The sequence below is a fragment of the Octopus bimaculoides genome, chromosome 11 (genome assembly GCF_046866305.1).
Source record: "Octopus bimaculoides isolate indiv1 chromosome 11, ASM4686630v1, whole genome shotgun sequence".
Taxonomy (NCBI): Eukaryota; Metazoa; Mollusca; class Cephalopoda; order Octopoda; family Octopodidae; genus Octopus; species Octopus bimaculoides.
This window is the reverse complement of record NC_142938.1, coordinates 54416889-54435805: the sequence shown is the minus strand read 5'-3', so window position 1 is coordinate 54435805 and position 18917 is coordinate 54416889. Positions and strand designations below refer to the sequence as shown.

The 18917-nt window shown below is 34.8% G+C and overlaps 1 protein-coding gene across 4 annotated transcripts in view; it reads left to right on the top strand.

Moving 5' to 3' along the window:
- LOC106873216 (coiled-coil domain-containing protein 134) overlaps nucleotides 1-17316 on the top strand; it is a 73310-nt gene extending 55994 nt beyond the window's left edge. For all 4 annotated transcript variants that reach the window (XM_014920476.3, XM_014920469.3, XM_014920494.3 and 1 more), the window contains exons 4-6: nucleotides 12953-13131; nucleotides 14443-14511; nucleotides 16961-17316. In XM_014920476.3, coding sequence (XP_014775962.1) covers nucleotides 12953-13131; nucleotides 14443-14511; nucleotides 16961-17035 — 323 coding nt within the window. In that variant the 3' untranslated portion in view covers nucleotides 17036-17316. The remainder of the gene's footprint in view (nucleotides 1-12952; nucleotides 13132-14442; nucleotides 14512-16960) is intronic.
- The last annotated feature ends 1601 nt before the right edge of the window (nucleotides 17317-18917 follow it).

The following is an 18917-nucleotide window of genomic DNA, read 5'->3' as shown; positions in this document are numbered from 1 at the left end:
TGCTTATTTTTCTATATATTGCTAGCTGGAGTAAATTACTGCTATCTCTAACAGATGGGTGTTCACTACTGAGGATGGGCACAAATAGCCCAAAACCGTATGTTCTAGTGATCCTGTCGTCTGCTAGAAGATGTAGGGGTTTGCTTCCCTGTTTGCAGCATATATCGGACGCAGATTACATCAATAACCAGCTGGAGGAGGTACCTCCTGGAGTTCAAAACAGTAATAATGTTGATTCCTATGGAACAGCCATATTGATGTGGTGATAAATAACATTAATTCTCAGTATAGTTACTACTTTCATCTCTTATAGAGATTTTCTAACTAGCTACTCTGCTTGAATAGAAAAAAAATTTACCTTAATTCAAAATTTTTTGCAATGATTAAATAATTAAATGGCTAAACTAATCATCATAGCCAAAGTGTATCATATTTATGCTTGCAGAGAAGAAAAGGAACCATCTGGAAATTTAAAATGGAAACATTACATTAAAATTTATGATTTAAGAGAGGTCTCCAACACAAACAGATTGTTTTTGTATGTGATGTGTATTTACTGGAAAATGAAAGAACCGGAACTCAGCACTTCAGTTTGATGTCCCCTACAATGAGATTTGTTGGAGAAGGATATACTCAACTGAATTGTTTCCGATACTCTCCAATAATTATCAAATCTGGAAAAATAGATAAAAGGAAACTCTGATATCAGAATGTAGTGCATAGACAACTGCTTGCTTGTAGCAGGCATTACACGATATTATTTACTACTAGGCACAAAAATGGTTGCATGGTAAGAAATTTACTTCTTAACCACATGATTCCAGGTTCAGTCCCACTGTATGGTACCTTAAGTAAGTGTCTCCTACTGTAGCCTCGGGCCAACCAAAGCCTTGTGAGTGGATTTGGTTCACAGAAACAAAAGAAGCCCATCATATATGTGTGTGTGTGTGTGTTTGTGTTTGTCCCTCAACACTACTTGGCAACCAGTGTTGGTGTGTTTATACCCCCCATAATCTAGCATTTCAGCAAAAGAGACCGATAGAATAAGTATTAGGCTTAAAAAAAAAGTACTTGGGTCAATTCAGTCACCTAAAAATTCTTCAAGCTGATGCCCCAGCATGGCTGCGATTTGATGACCAAAAGAAGTGAAAGATAAAACAAAAAATGTTATTTAAGCCCTTCTCTCCCTATCGACCATTGGCTGTTGATGACTTTTCTCTACTGTTCTTGACTCTGGGCCGTCTTTCCTATTTCTTCCCAGTTGGATCCCTTCTTTTTTTAGCACTGCCTCAGTATCCTGCCTTCATCTGTTTTTAAGATGCCCTCTCTTCTGCTGCTGCTAACTCCTTTTATGGCTTCCAGGTCAGGGCTTGACGTATAATGTAGGATGTTGGTTTCCTTAATGAGTGACCTATCCATCTTCTCTTGCTCTTCAGAATTTGTTCCCCCACTGGCACTTGCCCCTCTTCTTCCACAGCCCTTCATTTGTTATCCTTATCTGGCTATCTTATTTGAAGAATACTTCTCAGACAAGTTTGTATCTTCTGCAATTTCTTTTTAATCTTTCTCCATGTCTCTGAATCATAGAAAAGGATAGACTAATTATTAGAATTGAAGATATGCAATTTAATTTTTATGGTAATTTCTCTGGAAGCTCACTCAAACTATGTGATTAAAACAATGATTACGCCTATATCATTCTGAAACACAATATGTAGTACAAAGAGTACAGTATATGACATGGAATAAATCATGAAATTATTTCAAAAGAAAATTCATATAAATTATATGATAATGAAAGAGAAAATGAAATTACTGGTGAATTTTAGTCAGATTATGTTTAAGTGATATGCTATGTATTTTACCTATACTTGATGTACTGGGATAAAACTAAATAGTATCAGGTATTTATTCCTATATAATTCTACCACTCCTGCTAACTTATGGCCTCATTTCTACTAATTAAGTCATGTATTATAAAGAATGTAAGACAACCAGTAGAACAAGTGTGTTGTATCTCGCCCAACTAGTAAATGTTAATTGTAAACAAGTTGCAAATACTCTTGTTGGGTGTCATATGTCAGTAATAGTTTCATACATGAGGTGTGGTGGTTGTTGAATTGCACCTTCTTCACATTGCGCTCAACCTTTGGCCTATATGTAAGCCATGAATGTTGTTTGCATGCTGTTTAACATGAATGTTGTTTGCAATTTTCAGTTGTGTTTAAATAAACACATTTAACTGAATCATTGTCAATACATTCCTGCAAAATCCCAGAACCATAGTTACAGCTATGAATTTCTGTACTTTATGTTCAGAATGAACAGATTAAAGACTTGCATTTAATTGACCAACTTGTGATGTTTGCAGCATCTTAAATCTCTCAGTATTCCAGCTGATTGTGCATGCACGCATATACATTTGTGTGTGTGTGTGTGTGTGTATCACCCATGCCAGCATGGAAGGCAAACGTTAAATGATGATGATATAATATATATATATATTTATAATTAAGTGGAGAATTATATAATATAATCTCCACATAATTAAATCAATGGCTAACTAGCCCAATCGACTTTCTTCTTGTGTTTGTTTCTCCATTCTCCACTTAATTATAATTATAAACTGCGGTTTAAATTACCTGCCTCTGGATACCTTCTAACAAAGATGGTACCCACACAAGTAATCTCCAGGAGTGCCTTTGGATTTAACTATCCCCTGGTTGCTTAGATACTTCAGACTACCCCTGAAATATTGAAGCAATCCTATCATATATATATTTATATATATAAAGTGGTGGTTACTGTTATTGCCTTGTTTAGGTAAAGGGTAAGCCCCCTTTGGTCATGAATGACCATGAGATTGCACCTAGAAAGTTACCATCCAAGGCACAAAGTGTCTTGCTCAGGAACACAGCACAGAGCCTGGTCATGTGAAGGCACATGTCTCAGTAGTTAGAGTGTTGAGCTCACAATCATGAGGTAGTGAGTTTGATTCCCAGACCGGGCTGTGTGTTGGGTTCTTGAGCAAGACACTTTATTTCATGTTGCTCCAGTTCACTCAGCTGAAGGTGAGAGGGTTACATCTTTGACACTAACTAAATGTTGCCAATATAAGACGTGGTGGACATCTAATCAGTGTTTCTAATATGGGATATCAGTAATTTGATGATGAATCTTGGAGAATAAAATCTTTTGAAAGATTTTAAACATAATTTCTATTTTGGTGTTGCAGGTTGTTTAGATCTATAAACTTTTAAAGAACTACACTATTTAACCATAAGAAGGTAGTAAATTATATGGTGCACCAGCTTGACCTCAGTCTTTGGCTGAAACACATAATTGAATAATACTTCAAATAATTATATTTCAAACAAATTGTATGCTAGAGAACAACTGCTTTAACTCATTTAGTATTTAAACCAACCATACCGGCTTAAATATTCTATATGTTTTATGTTGAAACCAACCAGATCCTGCTTCTCACACCTCCCCTACAATGTTACTCTAAAAATAAAACAATTACATCATTGAAATCAAAGCTATGAAATAAAGCATAATTGATTGAAAGCATTATGAATAAATTAAGCATTATATTTGATAGAGTAATCTGAATGCTAAAGGATTAAATACTATGGATCTCCATCATAATTTTATTTTAATTTGTCCTTGGCATCATGGATTTTAGTAGCATAAATCTATTTTCATGATTTCCATGTTTTTCCATGCAGTCATGAGCTAAAACCATTTCAGTATCTGTTGTGATCCATTGTCATTTGATACCCATGAAAGACAACTGTCAGGTTTTGTCATGAGACAATATCACTTTTCTAAAAGCTTTGATTGGCATCCTCTACTTAGTATTTGTTCACACTTGAAACAGTATAACATGTATCCATTACATACTTGAAAAATATTCAAACCCTTTATCACAATAATCATATTAGTGTTGTATATATGAAACAGATATGAATCATAACCCTTCAGCATTGTTTACATAAAGCAGCTTTGTTTTGATATGTTATATTCACATGTACTTATGCTTTCTTTTGTGTCAATTAGGTCAACAGAATGTTTTCACTTCATCAACAAAGTACTATCATAAAATTACATACTCTCTCTAATTGGCATTTTGAGTTGTGATGTAGTCGTCTGAATTGAATTGCTTTGATATTGGGATAGTGGGTTGGCAGACATGTTAGAATGTGAGACCTTGTAGTATTTAGTTACTGACCTTTACATTCTATGTTCAAATCCCATCAAAGTTAACTTTGCTTTTTGTGCTTCTGTGTTAGATTGACTAAAGTACTAGTCAAATACTGGGGTTTGTTTTATATTCCTATAAAGGATCCTAAATCTGAATGGGATTATAATAGAAGCCCGTCTTTCACCATCTGTTACTCTCTCCTTTCACAATCTATAAAAACATCTTCCCCTCCCATGATCTGCTGTCTATACCACTCTTATGCTTACCTTCTTATACCTTAAGAGTTAGCTCTGGCACTCCATCAGTATTTTCCTTTATCTCCTCAACTACTCCCACCTACCACTATATATAGTAGGAGTTAGCTAGGTATCTCCTCTATAGCAAGATACTTGTACTTTACCTTTTCGACGTCCAGCATAAAGCTCCATTTCCTTCTCTCTTGCAAGTTACCTGGCAACCTCACTGGTGCTAGTGGCACAAAAAAAAAAAGTCACCCAGTACATTCTGTAAAGTGATTGATGTCAGGAAGGGCATCCAGCCCTAGAAATCATGCCAAAGCAGACATTGGAGCTTGACATGGCTTTACAGCTCACTGTATCTTGTCAAACCATCCAACCCATACCAGCATAGAAAGTGGATGTGAAATGATGATGATATGTGGTCACTTTATCCCGATAAGTGATCCTAGCCAAGTTACATTATTTGTTTGCCTATGTTGACCTGACCAATTACATCTTTCATACCTGCTCCACAGAAATAGGAAGGGCAACTATCAGAACACTGAAATCTATGGTATGCAGCACCTTCTGAACTTTGGAATAAATAACTTTGATGAATTCTCATAATGGAGCACTGCTAATAAAATGTCTTTTTTTTTTCTCTCTCTCTTTATAAAATTTTGTAAATTTATCAAATTCTCAGAATTCTTTTGTTAACATAATGTCATGATACAACCATAATTATTCCAATAATACAGGATGCTTTGATAAATTCCCTGAATTATCAGATGAAAAATAATGTTCTCTATCCCTTAATTAGTAAAGAGTATTTGTTCAAATATAATTACATATATAAATACGAAGGGAAGTTAAAAATTAACTGCACTTTCACCATAACATATCTTTATTATTGTCACACTGCTTTCTGCGTATGCGAGCTTATAGTTGGTACTATTGTGGTCACATGATCGAAGTTTGAGCCTGACTGTGCCATTTTTCTTTCTGGCTTTACAGTGTAAGCATGGCTGCTCCACTAGTAATGTGTAACAAAGAAGAACAAAGAGCATTGATTCGATTTCTTTGGTCAGAAGGTGTGTCAGGTGCTGAAATTCATCGGAGGCTTTTAGTACAATGCTGGGACAGTGCACTACTGTGTAGAAGTGTTTATGAGTGGATTGAGAAGTTTAAAAGTGGCTACTCAAGCATGGCACACGAAGAGGGAGCAGGATGCCTGTCAATCTCCACCACTGACGAAAAGATTCAGCAAGCTTGAGAGATGGTAATGGTGAACTGGTTCACCATTACCATCTCTTGGATCACTGCTCTTTGTTCTTCTCTGGTGCATATTGCTTGTGGAGTGGCCATGCTTAACATTGTAAAGCCAGAAAGAAAAATGGCACGATTAGGTTCACACTTCGATCACATAACCGCAATAGTACCAACTATAAGCATGCATGCACAAAAAGCAGTGTGACAATAATAAAGATGTGTTACAGCAAAAGTGCAGATAATTTTTGACTTTCACTCGTATATAGTGTACAGTAGCATCCTTTTCTGTTTAACCCAATCTTTATTTGTCGAATTTTTTATTGTTTATATTATATGTTGTTTAATTTGTTTGAAAGCTAATTGAAACTTGTTTTAACCCCTCGACTTTATGAAATAATGAACTGACCAAGTAACTAATTAGACCAGCAGATGATATTTTGTTTTGTATTTTGACAAAATTCTTAGCTTTTTAGAAAATAGATCTTCTATATGGGAATGCTATAAAATGCATCCTGTCCAAAGATACAGTTAAGTCACATCTGCACAAGGCTATAATGACCACTCCTAAACCTGGAGGTATTTATATTTTACATCAATTCCACTATGAGCCTTGGCCCTGCCAGAGCAGGTTGGGGCTTCCTTAAAATGTCACTCAAACAAACACACCTTCCTTAACTTCATAACATTGGTTGATGTAAATTTACATATGCTGTGTGCTCACTTTGAATCAGATGATGAAAATATACGCAGCCCTATTTGCTGCGGTTTTGTACCTGTTTGCGTACCGGTTGACATATCTGCTATCACTCACAGAATCGATAATAGAGGCCACTGTGCAAATTTCAAGGAATCTGATAGGTTTGTTAAACTCTTCATGTAAATATTTCCAACTCAGTTTGAGACCATAACAGTATAAAAGCAGCAGTTTTGGCCGTTACACTGCCATTTCCACTATGACTGTACATTCAACAAATTCATAAACATGCAGCAAATTCTTTTTACGCTGTTGAGTGATCTGTAGTAATACCTCAGGAGCATTCTTCCCTGTGATGATGGTTTACATAAATAAACAGTGCATGCTTTAAAGCAGTTAACATAAATATATGCTGAACCATTGTCATGCGTTGATTGCTGATCTTGGCCAAGATGATCACCGTCAGTGCAACCTAGTTGCCTGATAAAAAACCATTGTCATGGAGTTAAACATTTATTCCTTATTATCTACCTGTTTATTTTATGGAATATGGAGTGTTTAACTCCAGTTTCTGTGGCATTAACAGATAAGAAACATTAGATGAAAACAGTGTCAATGTAGCATTTGGTGTCTGATGGAGGAATTGAACTGTGTTTATATGTTTTATCTCTATTCTAAAATTAAATGAAAGAATCAAATAAATGTCATAAAATATTCCTCAACATATATAGCAGATTTAAACCAAGCAGTCACTCAACATGTATAACAGTTAAACCTAGCAGTTACACGCTTCTGTCTAATTTTTTTCCCTCTCACATCCTTAAATATCCACTTTAATCTGAATATTTTATAATAACTACTCTTTACTTGAACTAGTTGGGTAAATCCTATGCCATAATTCTCCTATATTTCAATGTTAAATTATTCCAACTTTTGACACAAATATTTCAAATGATCCTATTACAATTGTTGTTGTCGTTGTCCTCCTCCTTCTCGTCATTGTTGTTATTATTATTATTATTATTATTATTATTATTATTATTATTATTAAGGACATGGGTCATATTTTTCTAAAACTTGGTAAACACTTCTGTTTTTAAGTAGCATCTGTCTCCAAGATATGATTACAGGATTGTAATAAAGCATTATTCGAGCTGACTGAGTTAAAGTAGGTACTTTACCATATTTCCTTCTGCTTCTCTTTCTTGAGTCAATAAAAGAAATATCAGTTGTATACTGGGATGAAGTTAGTCAACTAACATACTTGATGTAGTAAACTAATAAATTTTGAATAATTAAAATAACACCATTAGTGATGAAAACAAGCATTACACTAATTCTATTTTTTAAAAAAAAAAGCAAAAAGGAGAAACAACTCCCAAATTTCAATTGTGGAATGCAACAGGCTATGAGTCTTTTCATTATCATGATAATAACAAGTCCTGACATGTTTCCTACTTATTAGACCTTCTCAGCAGACATAATTTCAGGGAATAATTTCAATTATGGAAAAATGTCTTGACTTAAAGTATCAAGTATGCTTGCACCCATTTTACTGTTAAGTTTCCATGCAACATGCATTCTTGTGTCATGCTTAAGTTCTTATAGCACTCACTGTTCATTCACAAAAACATCTTTCTCATTATTCTATGATCTTGTAGTCAGCATCAGACTGCATTTCTCTGATGAAGTGTAAGAATACTGAAATATATCTAAAAATTGTCTCTTTATTACTAAACCTCAAACACGTGGCATACCATATTTGTCTCCCTTGTCTTTGTTGATCTAAATTAGCTGTGTAGATAATGATTGTTCTTAACATTGAGCTTCTCTGCTAGTTCCTGAATAGTTACAATTGAATTATTTTCCACCGGAGTTTGCAGGATGAGGCTTATCTTCTAGGCTGTAGTTTCTGGCTCGGAATTTCTGGAACCAGCGTTAACACTAGCTTGCGCTTATCGTCCGATCCCCATATACTGCATTAATATTCCTTGCACTTTCCATTGCATTGTTGCCTTTATAGAACTCATAATGCAAAATATGCCAAATATGCTCCTTTATCACTTCTATTATAGCTTTGAAAAAATAATTTAAAATCAAACTGCACTTTTCAAAACTTGCACTAAGAATAAGTACAAGATAAAATTGCTACCTGCTTTTATAGCAAGTTGATGCAGGTTATTTATCCTGTCCCCCTCCAACTTTTAGTTCATGCAATTGAAAAAACCACACTATTAATGGGATGACCCAATATATATATATATATATATATTAGTGGGCCTCCTGGCCTTCAGCCCAGTCTGTATGGTATTGAAATGTATTTATAAGGCACATATTGGCATCTATCATAATGCCTATTTTCCTTACAATAAAAGTATTTAAATATTGCATAACAAAATTTTACAAATTTATTTAGAATATCTAAATACAGAAAGTAATATAGATAATAATAGAGAAATGCATTGTATGAAAATTATAAAACATTTACAGAACGTCAGTATATACTATGTTTTTAACTTTTTTCTTTGGAGCATATATGAAGAGTTTCTATGGGCCTCATACTCTGAAACAACCTACAATTGGCCAGGTGAGAAACAGCCCTCTTCTAGCTGGAGACTGACAACCTGCAGTGTTTGACTTTGGGACTTGATAATGGTCAATGCGTAACTGACTCTCACTGGAAATTGCAATTGTTTGAAATGAAGCGGGATATCTGTTGGTATTAGTGGTATTCTAGGTATAAATACAATATCTCCCTTACCACACCCAGTGAGGATTTTTGCTTTGATAATGTGAGGCTGTAGTTCAGTCACAATCATACATGTACCATTGCACAATCTTGACTGATCCAGGTTTCAGAGAAGCATGATGACTACCCTTCTTCAATTCAAGGTTGTGTAGCAGCATACCAAACAGTTACAGTCTGTTGAGGTATTCAGTAAGATAAGGAACAGCATTCTCCTTGTTGACAACTTTATTAATAGATTTATCAATGTGGCTACCTCCACCGCCCCCTTCTGTCTCACTTGTTTTTTTCTCCCTAACCCCCTTTCTATCTGTCTCATGTATTTTTTCTCGAGAAAAAAGAGTTAGAGGTAGTGAGAGAGAGAGACATATACAACCAGAGAGCGAGAGAGAGAGAGACACATATACAACCAGAAAGCAAGAGAGAAAGAGAGGGAGATAGTAAGAGAGATAGAGACATAGAGAGGGGTATATAGACAGGAAGAAATCAGAGATATGGTGTGTGACTTGTTTTCCCCTTTCTCTTTTTGTCTCATGTTTTTTCTCTAGAGAGAAAAAGAGGTAGGGGTAGATGTAATGAGAAGAAAGAGACATATATACAACCAGTGAGAGAGATGGAGACATAGAAGGAACATATAAAGAGAGAGAAAGCGGAGATCTGGTGGCAACTTCAAAGGGATAAATGTAAAGCTGGAGGTGGATTGAGTGATGGGTGGAGTATTTTTTCACTCTGTAAAAAGCATTACAGTGAAATAGTATGTGGATTGCTAGAAATAGGAACCAATACACCACCAACTTACCCCATTCCGTTTTTGGAAAATAAGTGCACAGTTATCTGTGGAATGGTCAAATTAATTTAAATGACATGAAAAACCTGAAATATTTTCAGTTTTATTTAGTGTTTTCAGCAGTCAGCATACAAATAAACAAACTTTGCTTTTTATAAGGTTATATAGACATTACAGTGAAATAGACAGTATGTGGATTGCTAGAAATAGGCGCCAGTATACACCCCCCACCCACTCCCAATCCATTTCAGAAAATAAGTGCACAGTTATCTGCAGAATTGTGAAATTAATTTAAATGACAAGAAAAACCTGAAATATTATCAATTTTACTTAGTGTTTTCAGCGATCAACATACAAACAAACATTGCTTTTTACAAGGATATATATATATATATATATATATTTTTTTTTTTCATGCATATATAGGTATGAGAGCAGCACACATCTATTGCATATACATGTGAATACATATATATATGTGGGATGTATATATGTCAGTTTGGTTATGTATATAGATAGTTAAATCTTTCTGGAATGTATGGATGTGGGTTTGATGATGTATATAGATATTTAGGCCTTATAGATATTTAGGCACCCACCCTGTTCTCTCTTCTGATTAACCTGAAGCCCTAGTCCATTCCCCTTCTCCTTTTCAGTGCTTACTCTAGATGGTGCATGGTATTGAGGAAATTGTAATTCATTGAGTATGTTAACTACATAACAGAGCCCTCTGCCAACTAGCAAGTGTTTGCACAAGTCTTCTTTTCAGGTGACAATAGTTCCATGACTGTCTTCTCACTCTTTGTTCCTAGTCTACAATTTCAGGCCTGCCACAATCAATAGTTAGCACAATGAAAGGAAGGACCAGTGAGACTACCTCAATAAAAAATGACAGAGACTTGGTCATTGTTGCTGGTGACTGCAATATCTACGAGTAAAACCACCAATAGAAGAAAATATGACCTAAGACTGCGTATAATCCATCCCATGCAGCTGTGATAGGTTATACAAAGGCGAAACATGTCGCCCCCTCAAAATAAAAGTAGACAAACATCACAAAGCTGTGACACGAAGAGATATTGATAAATCAGGTATAGCTGATCATGTATGGAGACCGCCTCCCCCTGTGGGATGAAGTTAAAATAATAGACAGAGAACACCACTGGAAAATACGAAAACTAAAAGAGACAGCACATATGCTAGGACACAACAACCGCCTAAGCAAACTGAGTGCAGATATGAGTAGCATATGGGAACCAATATTAAACATTGAAAAATACCTTAGGAATGAGAACCCACGTTCGAAATTTCCCCAAGACACCTGATGAAGGCTGGATGGTATATCAGCTGAAACATTACGTTAACAGCAAACAAGATGGGGACAAATATCTGTCAAATGTAAACAATGTAAATAATTCCTCATCTCTTAAATATAGAACTGAACTAGAAGCCTAGTGCAAAGTCCTGGCCAGGCTGAAGAACAAGGAGGTAGACAGTGCTATAAAAGCAAAGAGACAGGCCAAGAAAGACTGGGAAAATGGTGATGGCAGAGAATATCTATCAGCTAAGAAGGGAAACTAGGCAAACACGTCAACATAGTGAAGGGTGAAGGAGAAAATAAGAGATTTTTCAATGTTTTACAATGTGAGGGTCAGAGGTATGATGTGTTCTGGATTGCAGTGTATCAGAGAGAAAACACTGTGGGTGAGGAATGTATGTGATTGGATAATTGTATGCTTGCACTTAGTGATTCAGAGAAGAAAGATGCATGGAAGTTCCACTATGAAAGATTACTAAATGTGGAGAATGCATGCGAGGAGAGTCTTCCTAATATTGACCCGACTGAGAGACCAGCCACCAGAGTTAACACCAGTATGATAATTAAGGATATGAAGACAAGGAAAGCCCCTGGACCATCAGGAATCACCACTGAGATGCTTAAAATATCTGGTGGAGTAGGATATGGACTTGTCATCAATATAGTCAATCGGGTGATACAAGAAAGTGATGCACCAAATGACTGGTGTAGCAGTATTTTAGTCAAATGCTATGAGAGAAAGGAGATACCTTAGATAGAAACTATTACAGAGGTATCAAACTGCTGGAACAGATCATGAAAATTACTGAGGGAGAGAAAGTTATAGCTCAGTTGATTAGGAACAGAATTAGACTAGATGAGATGCAGGCCCATCTCAGTGAAACTGAGTTCTGGAAGCACTGTGTATTATGTGCTTTCCACCCACACATTGCTTTAATTCCCCACCCCATATAGACCAAACTACATCTCATCATGCACTATGCTTGTCTACCCACCCCACCATGCAGCCAGTTTTCTCTCTCTCTCTCTCTCTACTGTGTTTTCCCGCATGTTTTTCACCTTAGCTGACAATAGTTAGGTTGTTGAATATATCAGATACAAAGGTTTTGAATAGTTTCTTTGTTGAAGAGCTTTAAACTCGTGTGAGAAGTATGCTATTTCTTCCGAATATAATTTTAAATATTTCTTATATAACACAAAAGAAATCTTTTACTTTCTGCTTGTTTTAGTCAGTGGACTGCGGCCATGCTGGGGCACTGCTTTGAAGTGTTTAGTCAACATGACTACAGTACTTTTTTTTTTTGAAGTCTGGTACTTATTTGATCAGAACCTTTTGCTAAACTGCTAAGTTATGGGGACATAAATAGACTAACACTGATTATTACACACACACACACACACGCACACAACAGGCTTTCACAGTTTCTGTTCCATCTATCAAATTCTTTCACAAGGCATTGGTCAGCCAGGGCTAGAGCAGAAGACACATGCTCAAGGTGCCATGCAGTGAGACTGAACTTGAAACCTCATATTTTTAAAGCAAGCTTCTTAACCCACACAGCTGTGCTTGTATCAAATATAGAAAAATTTGAAAACATTGGTCTCTTTCTCTAAATAACTCAAAATATTTTCAAAGTGTTTTTACACCAGGCAAAAAAAAAAAAAGAAAATATTGTCTGACTTACATTTTATTTATTTATTTTTTTCTTTCAGCTCTCTCCCAAATTCTTGAAAAAACTGCATTATTTAGTGATTTGATGCTCAAGTTACCAGATGTTGCTCATGATCTTTTTGACAAAAATGATCCATGGAGAATATGCATAGCTTGGTGTATAGTATTTTGTCAAAAAAGTAAAATTTATGATGATGTACATCAGAAAATGTTAGCAGTAGTATGTATTTCTTTCTTTACTTTTAATTTCAAATTGGCCACTCAGTTACTGTAACTTCTTTATTGTATATGTCTGTTATACGAGTATGTGTGTTTGTTTATGATGGGCTTCTGCACAGTTTCCATCTCCCAAATTCTACTCATAGACTATTGCTCATCCTGAATCTACAGAATCCCAGTGCAAATGCTTCTCCTAAAGCATAGATCCATTGGAGGACTTAATCTTCAACACTAAAAACTCATGACAGCTTCATAATTATACAGTGATACTATTACTTACAGTAGAAGCACTAGCTAAATAATTAGTTGTACCTCTTCATGATACCTATTTATGGTTTAGTAGATAGAGCCAGTTAAATATCATGTACACTGTGCCAGTGACCAGGTGTAGACCTTTGATCTTTCAGGGTTTTGATTGGTGCTATATTGAGTAATAATAATTGACTAACAATAATCCTTTCTATCATAGGTACAAGGCCTGAAACTTTGTGGGAGGGGGATTATATCAGCCCCATCTTATTTTATTGACCCCAAAAGGATGAAAGGCAAAGTTGACCTCAGCAGAGTTTGAACTCAGAACATAAAGACAGATGAAATGCTACTAAGCATTTTGTCTAGAGTATTGACAATTCTGCCAGCTTGCCAACTGAGTATTGAGTTATAATATTGGATTCAAATTTTGGCACAAGGTCAGCAGTTTTAGGGAAGAGGCTAAGTTAATTATATCAACTCCAGTGCTTAACTGGTACTTATTTTATCAAACCTGAAAGAATGAGAGGTAAAGTCGACCTTGATGGAATTTGAACTCAGAACATAAAGATGGACGTAATACTACTAAGCATTTTACCCAGCATTGAGTTATAATATTAAGTAATAATAATTCACAACAGAAAAGTGATTTGAAATTATATTGAGATTTGAGTTACAAAAATGAAAGTATTTTTACAATTAATTATGTTACAGTTATTTATTATGGCCAGTGTCCAACCCAAGCTACAGCAACAAAGTCCACCCGCCACACTTCTCAGTCTATCATCTCTACCTCAAGGTTCTGGATATATTGAGGCAGTGATGATATGTTACAACTACATATTTAAAAATGGATAAATATGAAGGAAAGTAGAAAACAAAAGATAATACAGTAATATGAATTATTTCATTGACATGGGACCAAATTTGCAGCTGGTGATGGTGGAGGGGTGGTAATCATTAATTTAAGTGGTTGAATATTTGGAATTTGTGCTTCATTGTAATGAAATTACTTTTCTGTTACTGTTTAAATAGTTTGTTTTTCTAAATGAATTTATTTCAGCTGAGCCAAGAATTAGAATTTATTCCCAAAGATCCAGCATATTCAAACCCTTTCCGTAAAACAGTTGAGGTAAATTCTTCTTTAATTTTTACCATTTGTCTTAAAACTTTATCTAATTTGTTGAGTGTCTTAAAGTTAAAAACATTCATCATCATTTAACATCCGTTTTCCATGCTGGCATGGGTTGGACAGTTTGACTAAAAACTGATAAGCTGGGGTGCTGCACAAGGTTCCAATCTGATTTGGCATGATTTCAACAGCTGGATGCCCTTCCTGATGCCAACCACTCCAAGACTAGTGAGTGCTTTTTACGTGCCACCAGCATGGGTGCCAGTTATGAAACACAAGCGTCAGCCATGACTATGATCTCACTTGGCTTGACATGTATTCTTTTGCACGATATATTGCCAGAAGTCTCAGTCACTTGTCACTGCCTCTGTCAGGCTTAAAATTTGAAGTGTGCTTTTTATGTGCCACCGGCATGGGTGCCAGTTACATGACACTGGCATTGGCCATGACTACAATTTCACTTGGCTTCATGGGTCTTCTCAAGCACAGCATATTGCCCAATGTTCGAAGGTCTCAGTCACTTATCATTGTCTATGACATTACATCACGTCACTGTAATATTTTTGAAAGTGTGTATTTAGTTCTGAACAATTGCTGATCTCTAAGGGATTTTATGTGCCTACTTCTGATAGCTGTTATCAGCTTGCATAATGGGTAATTTTCACACTTTAATTAAATCATTTTCAGTTTTTGAAAATTACCTAATTCTGTATTATAAGGTTTTCCTGTAATCAAGAGGGCATGTGCCATGGCAGCACATTGGTGCATTCACTATTTATTGGTATATTCCTGGTCCTCCCAGGTGACCCCCATTGACCAGAGTCCCTGTCAGTCCCCATCTCCTTGAGCTACCTCCTCAGCTGCCATATGGTATGTGGTTGACCAGCATGAGCCATCAACCCAGCTGGACACTCAGTGATGGGAACACAGTAAGCAGGGTCTAACTCAGAAAATTAAACAACATGGCCAAACAGTCTGAGCAGGCTCTTCTGAATCATTGTATGATTCCTGTAATAATGGCTTCAAGTTTTGGCACTGGGCTAGTAGTTTCCGAGGGGAGGGGTAAGTCAATTACATTGACCCCCAGTGCCCAACTGGTTCTTATTTTATCAACTTCAAAAGGATGAAAGGCAGAGTCAATTTTCATGGAATTTGAATTTAAAAGAATTTTGCCTGGCATGCTAATGATTCTGCCAGTTTTACCACCAATAAGTCTTGTAATGATGGTTTCAAATTTTGAGTCACTGCCTTAAGTCTTCCTATAATAATAATAACAATAATTATGATAATTAAATTTGTTTCTTTTGTAGTTTCCTTTTGATAATTACAGTGATATCCATCCCGTCTCATTTCTTTACTTAAAATATTTTTCATGACCTTCAAATTGATGTTTCTGAGTTTCACTCCTTCTCAATTTTATTCTTAATACATTTGTTCTGTGTGTGAAACTTACAAATATCTGTGTATTAATTTGTTTCTTTCCAAATTGTTCTTGAGATAAAGCAAATCAAAACACCTTTGTGGTGCTCTTGCTAAAGTATTTCTTTGAAAACAGGTCTCAAAGTGATTCTATTAGCAAAATAGTTTGGTTTGTTGGACTTTTTAAAATTATTTTTCATTAGAATTTTCTTTATTGTGTGAATTCACATATTTTCACCTTATTTTAATTTTACTTTTTAGTGCTCCACTGGTACAGGTGCCAAATATATATATAAATATAAAATATATATCTGTATGAGATAGCATGAAATTGTAAATCCATTCTAAAACATAAAAAGGTTGAAGGTTAAATGTACATGGTCAATGCATTGCAAAATCGAAAATATTAAAAAGATGTATGGGTAACTCAACAAAGCAAATACTTAAGTCCAGAGATCAAATTCATACATATCCTACAACCGTTTCAGGAAAGGTATTTCAGATTGGGTGAACTATTTGTGCCCATCTTGAATATATTCATTTCTTTCATCAGGGATTATTTGAAAATTTTTTAAAATTATTTAAGAGATATTAAGACTTCATACTTGGACCAGGTATCCTATGTTGCAATAAAAATTTGTTCAGATAACTAAAATAAGTTCTAAAATGAAGGTTAAATACACTACAAATCTCACAGAAAAATGATGCATTTACAGCTACTCTAAAATATATCGGAGATGAAAGATTGGAATTGATGTTTCAATTATTAACATATTAAAGCATCCGATATATTTAATGATATTTTTCTACTCATATGGAGTATGTTAATGGATTCTTTAGTGTATAATCTATATATCTAATATTTTGTAAACAGATATTTTTCAACTTTAAAATCTTTTTCTCATTAAAGTATAGCCAACCCATGTTATATATATATATATATATATATATATATATATATATATATATATGTGTGTGTTATAAAAATATTGGTTTACTTGATTGAAAATTCTTTTTTTTTTTTCCATAGGCAAGTCTTCCAAAAGAAGTTGTTAAAACTAAGAAAAAACCAAAAAAAGGACCAAAACTTTCACAGAATGTATAATAACATGTTCCACAATGTGTGACAGCATGTAACAATGAACAGTGTATAACATGTGTAATGACAATGTGTAATGAAGTGCAACATGTATTCAACAATGTGTATCACTGTCACGTCTAACAATGTGTGTAACAATATGTAACAAAATGTGTAACAGCATGTGACAATGTGGAGCATGTGTAACAATATGTTTCACAACATGTAACAACAACTGACAGACATCTGACAAGACTTTATGTAAATCATTTTTATTTATTAATAAATTATTTTGTATTTCTCAAAAATATTTGTTTTATTCAATTCTTATATAAATAGTCTTAAATCATGTTTTATACTTTTTGAAGAAGATGAGAACAACAGATGCTTTCTACAGTAAAAAAGGAGGGAACAAGTTTACAAGACACTTAGAATATATTGGTATTTGGAATTCAGTAAATCTGAACCTCAAAAAGAAAAAAATAAATATATTCTCAGAGATTACTTGTTCTTCTCTCAAATTCAAAACTGAGGAACCAATAAATTGACTGATCTTGTAAGAGTTGATACTCTTTCATTTTTCTAATTATTTAACTCATTTTTGTTGTTGTTTAATGAAATCATAAACGGCTCTGCTGTGAGCTTTAAGTGTAAAAATCAATATTTCATTATGATTCTTAGTCTTGAGTTTGTGTTTATATTTTGATTAACTTAAATTATTTCTTCTAAATTAGCTTTTGTTCATTCAACTGGAAGATCCTACAAACATGCAAACCCTACCCCAAAAGTAGCAAAAGTTGCAAACTCTCTAATGCAGGAAAATGAATTATTATGAAGAGATCACTGGACACTAGAATCTGTTTAAATGCTAAAAGTGAAACTTTTGAGAGCTGTCAACATACCATCAAATTCATTCTCAGATTTTGGTCTCCTGCTACACCAGGTCAACATGTGACTGTTACAAACTTTAATATATTATTAATTTTTATTAAATTATATGAATGCTATTAATCTATTTAGAATTTTTGCCCATGTGTACATAACTATGTAAGGGTATGGTTTTATGCATGTGTATGTGTGTGTATATGTACATATGTATGTACTTACATGTGTACTTACAGCTGTGTACATGTACAGGGGTTGGACAAAATAATGGAAACACCTAGCATCATAATTTTCAAATATCTATAAAACCGTCAAAAGCTTGTTTATTTTTATGTTTTTTGATTTATTATTAGTGTTGCTTAATATGTTTTGCTAAAATTGCTGTTTCTATTCAGATATAATCAGAAAAAGGTAATTAAAATTCATTAAAATGACAGATCTATCGGACTTCCAAAGAGGTCAAATTGTTGATGCTCGTATGGCAGGTACTAGAGTAATAAAAACAGCTGAAATGTTTGGTGTATCAAGAAGTACTGTCTTGAAAGTAATGACAGCTTTTGAGAAAGAGGGGGAAAACCTCCTCGTCAAAACAGAACTCTGGAAGAAAACCAAAACTTTCAGATAGGGACTGTTGGACTCTTACGCAAATTGTTAGAAAGGATCACAAAAGTACAGCTTCCAAAATTACTGCAGAGCTTAATGACCACCTTGAGAACCCAGTTTCCACAAAAACTATTTGCAGGGAGCTGCACAAAGCTGGATTTCACGAGAGGACTGCAATCAGAAAACCACTACTTTCAAAAACAAACATTGCAAAGCATTTAGAGTGGAGTAAAAATCTTCAGAATTGGTCCCTAGAGCAGTGGAAGAATGTTATTTTCTCAGACGAGTCATCCTTTCCCTTACTGAATGGCACAAGGAACATTCTAGTGAAGTTGAACATCTTATCTGGCCAACACAGTCCCCAGATCTCAACATTATTGAACATTTATGGTGCATTTTAGAAAAACAAGTAAGGAGTCGA